A 2,813-nucleotide genomic window follows, 5' to 3' on the forward strand; every position below is an offset into this window, starting at 1 on the left:
AAAAAAAAAAAAAAAAAAAAATTTTGACAATTTGTCAATAAATTTAATTTAAATTATTTTATTGGTGCATTCGGTATAGTGTAGTGGTTAAGCGTATAACCTTTAGAACCTAGGCTCATATCTTTTAAGTCCTGCAAGTGTCTAACTGTATGACAGTGGGCAAATTATTTTGCCTGTCTTCCACAGTTTCATCATACGTAAAATGGGAAAAATAAAGTACTTCCCGCATAGAAATATTATGAGGATTGAAAGAGCCATCAAATCACACAGCCCCCCATCATCATTATCATCATAGCGGCTAACACTTACATGGCACTCGAAACAATGCTTTGAGATAATTGCTTTGCAGTCCTTTCTCTTTTGAATCTTATTTTTCCTCTGGGTTTCTAATTTCTCAGAATGTTGTCATCATCCTCTAGTTACATAACAGTGAAATTTAAGAGTTAATTTTAAACTAACCTATGTGCTTACTAAGTTTTTCATCTTATATGTTTTTCATCTTACATCTTTTGCTTCTAATGATTTTTTATCCTCAAATATTGTCACCTGTTAGAATCCTTTCAAAGCCACATCCACTGCATCATGAGGCCTTGGCTAATTACTTCCTCCCATCCCTCCTGTGTTAGAAGGAGTCAGTGTATTCTGTTTGCACAGAGTTTTTTTCCATCGTGTATCTCTTATATTCTTCTGTATTTTCTTACCAGTAGAATACAAAGTTTTGAGGCCAGAGACCATGTCACCTACCATGGTTCTTAATTAGTGAGATTATTTAATTAAAATATTTGTGAAGGTGAATAACTTTAGATTTTTAAAATCTATTTTCTAGATTAAATATAAGACACCTCAACCTATAGGAGAAGTATATTTTACGGAAACTTTTGATAGTGGAAGGTTGGCTGGGTGAGTATTCATTCAGGAGAATTTTTTCCTTGATTTGATTAGCTTTTTTGAAGTTATTGGTTGTTAACCTATGAAAATTGCCTCTACCACAGTACCTTAAAAAAGGGTTAACATACTTTATTTCACGGTGTAAACCAGTACCTTAACACATTTTTATTATTGATAGAAGTGTTTAATTTGAATTGTTATCATTTACACAAAGAAAATATACAAATGAATCATGAATGTAGAATGAAAACTTACATTTCTTCATTCCTTAGGACAGATATTAATAACATAATTTCAGATGACAAGTTCAAGTTAATGTTTTATCCTAAATAATGGTAAAAAAACAATAAAAGTTATTATTTATTGATCATTATATGCCAAACACTGTCCTAAGTAGGTGGGTAAGAACTATCTTTATCTGCCTTTTACCAGTGAGGAAACTGAGGCTTAGTGTACCTTAGCTATGATCACACAGCTAGTAAATTGCAGATTCTAAATTTAATTTAACTCTAGCTTTACAGGATCATGTGTAGACATCCATATTTAGCCTCTAAGTATTCATTTATCTTAGAAGGAAAAGCGACTATTGGGTAATCTTCTGTTGTATTTCTAATATGCATTGTATCTATAAATTGTTAGTTTTAATTTTAATGATACACATTTCTTTCAACTTTATTTATAGGTGGGTCTTATCAAAAGCAAAAAAAGATGATACAGATGCGGAGATTTCTATATATGATGGTAAAATGTTTATTTAAATATTCAACATAACCAGTATGACCCAGAGTTCACTGGCTTTTGAGATTATATTTTTATTAATATACCTGAGGCCCCATCCTGCTTCACAACAGAATCTTGTCAGAAGACAAATAGAGTCTTTTGTCTCCTTTCCAATATTTCTGGAAGTCCAGGTAATCCATACTTAAGCCACCGTCCAGTTTTCTAACTCTGAACAGTTAAATTTTCACTCCACTGCAGTTAGTCTCTTGCAGGATTTCCCAGGCTACTGCTGTTCTCTACTGTTTTCTCTCAAGCATGGGCCGCCTAGATCAAGTTATAACTTTCGACAGGGTCCTCCTAGAGGACATTTATGAGAGCTGTGGGACATGTGGCTCCAAGCCCACAGCCATTATCACCGCATCTCTGATAGGTTATCTTCATGCTTCACTGTGAAGGAAAAGTCCTATATGCAAGGGTCATCTTTTCTTCCCCAACAGGACTCTCCTGGAGTGTGATGGAAGAATTTCTTCCTCCTCTTAGTCTAAAACCAGCCTCCTCAGTTGTTACATCCTAAAGCAGGATCAGCCTCAGTCAAGGTGACAGATAGTGGGAATTTCCTCTCTCTCAGAGGACCTCAGACCCATAAGGATGTGACCTCACACTGAGACTCCAACAGGCGTTACATGAGAATAACAACAGAACAACTAACAGCATGTATAGGATGGCAGCTGTCTACTTCCGTTTCATAGTGTCTGTTTTAGTGTGAGATAAAGATCATGCCTGCATGTCTTCCTTTGTAGTGTTCTCCATCCCAGTGTATATGCTTATGTACTCCAAAAAGAACTCTACCATATGCCCAGAACAAGCAATACTGCATTCAGTCTAAATCCATTTAGAGAAAAGAATAATTTCCCTCAAAGAAGCAGCAAGTCTGCAGAGATAGAACACTACCTAAAATAATACCCACAGAAATACCTGCCATCAAACAGAATGCTTGACTTAAAACATCTATGTTTAGCTTACTTTACAGTTTTTTTTTAGAACAGCATTGGGTAGATATTTGCTTTATGTTTGTGTTTTAGAAGTATCTGTTGATGGAGTTTTCCTAAAATTAGGATATGGTCTATTTTAGGAGTAAGTTTGTCTCTATTTCTTGCTGGACAAAAATGACTTAGTGTTTAAATGAGTCCCCCCCCCCCCCCCGT

At 35.2% G+C, this 2,813-nt stretch overlaps 1 protein-coding gene across 3 annotated transcripts in view; it reads left to right on the forward strand.

Annotated features, from left to right (window-relative positions):
- Positions 1 to 2,813, forward strand: part of CLGN (calmegin) — a 45,151-nt gene that overhangs the window by 14,931 nt on the left and 27,407 nt on the right. For all 3 annotated transcript variants that reach the window (XM_007445527.1, XM_007445526.1, XM_007445525.1), the window contains 2 exons: positions 827 to 900; positions 1,571 to 1,629. In XM_007445527.1, the coding sequence (XP_007445589.1) occupies positions 827 to 900; positions 1,571 to 1,629 (133 nt within the window). The remainder of the gene's footprint in view (positions 1 to 826; positions 901 to 1,570; positions 1,630 to 2,813) is intronic.

This window comes from Lipotes vexillifer, unplaced genomic scaffold, assembly GCF_000442215.2.
Source record: "Lipotes vexillifer unplaced genomic scaffold, Lipotes_vexillifer_v1.1 scaffold219, whole genome shotgun sequence".
Taxonomy (NCBI): Eukaryota; Metazoa; Chordata; class Mammalia; order Artiodactyla; family Lipotidae; genus Lipotes; species Lipotes vexillifer.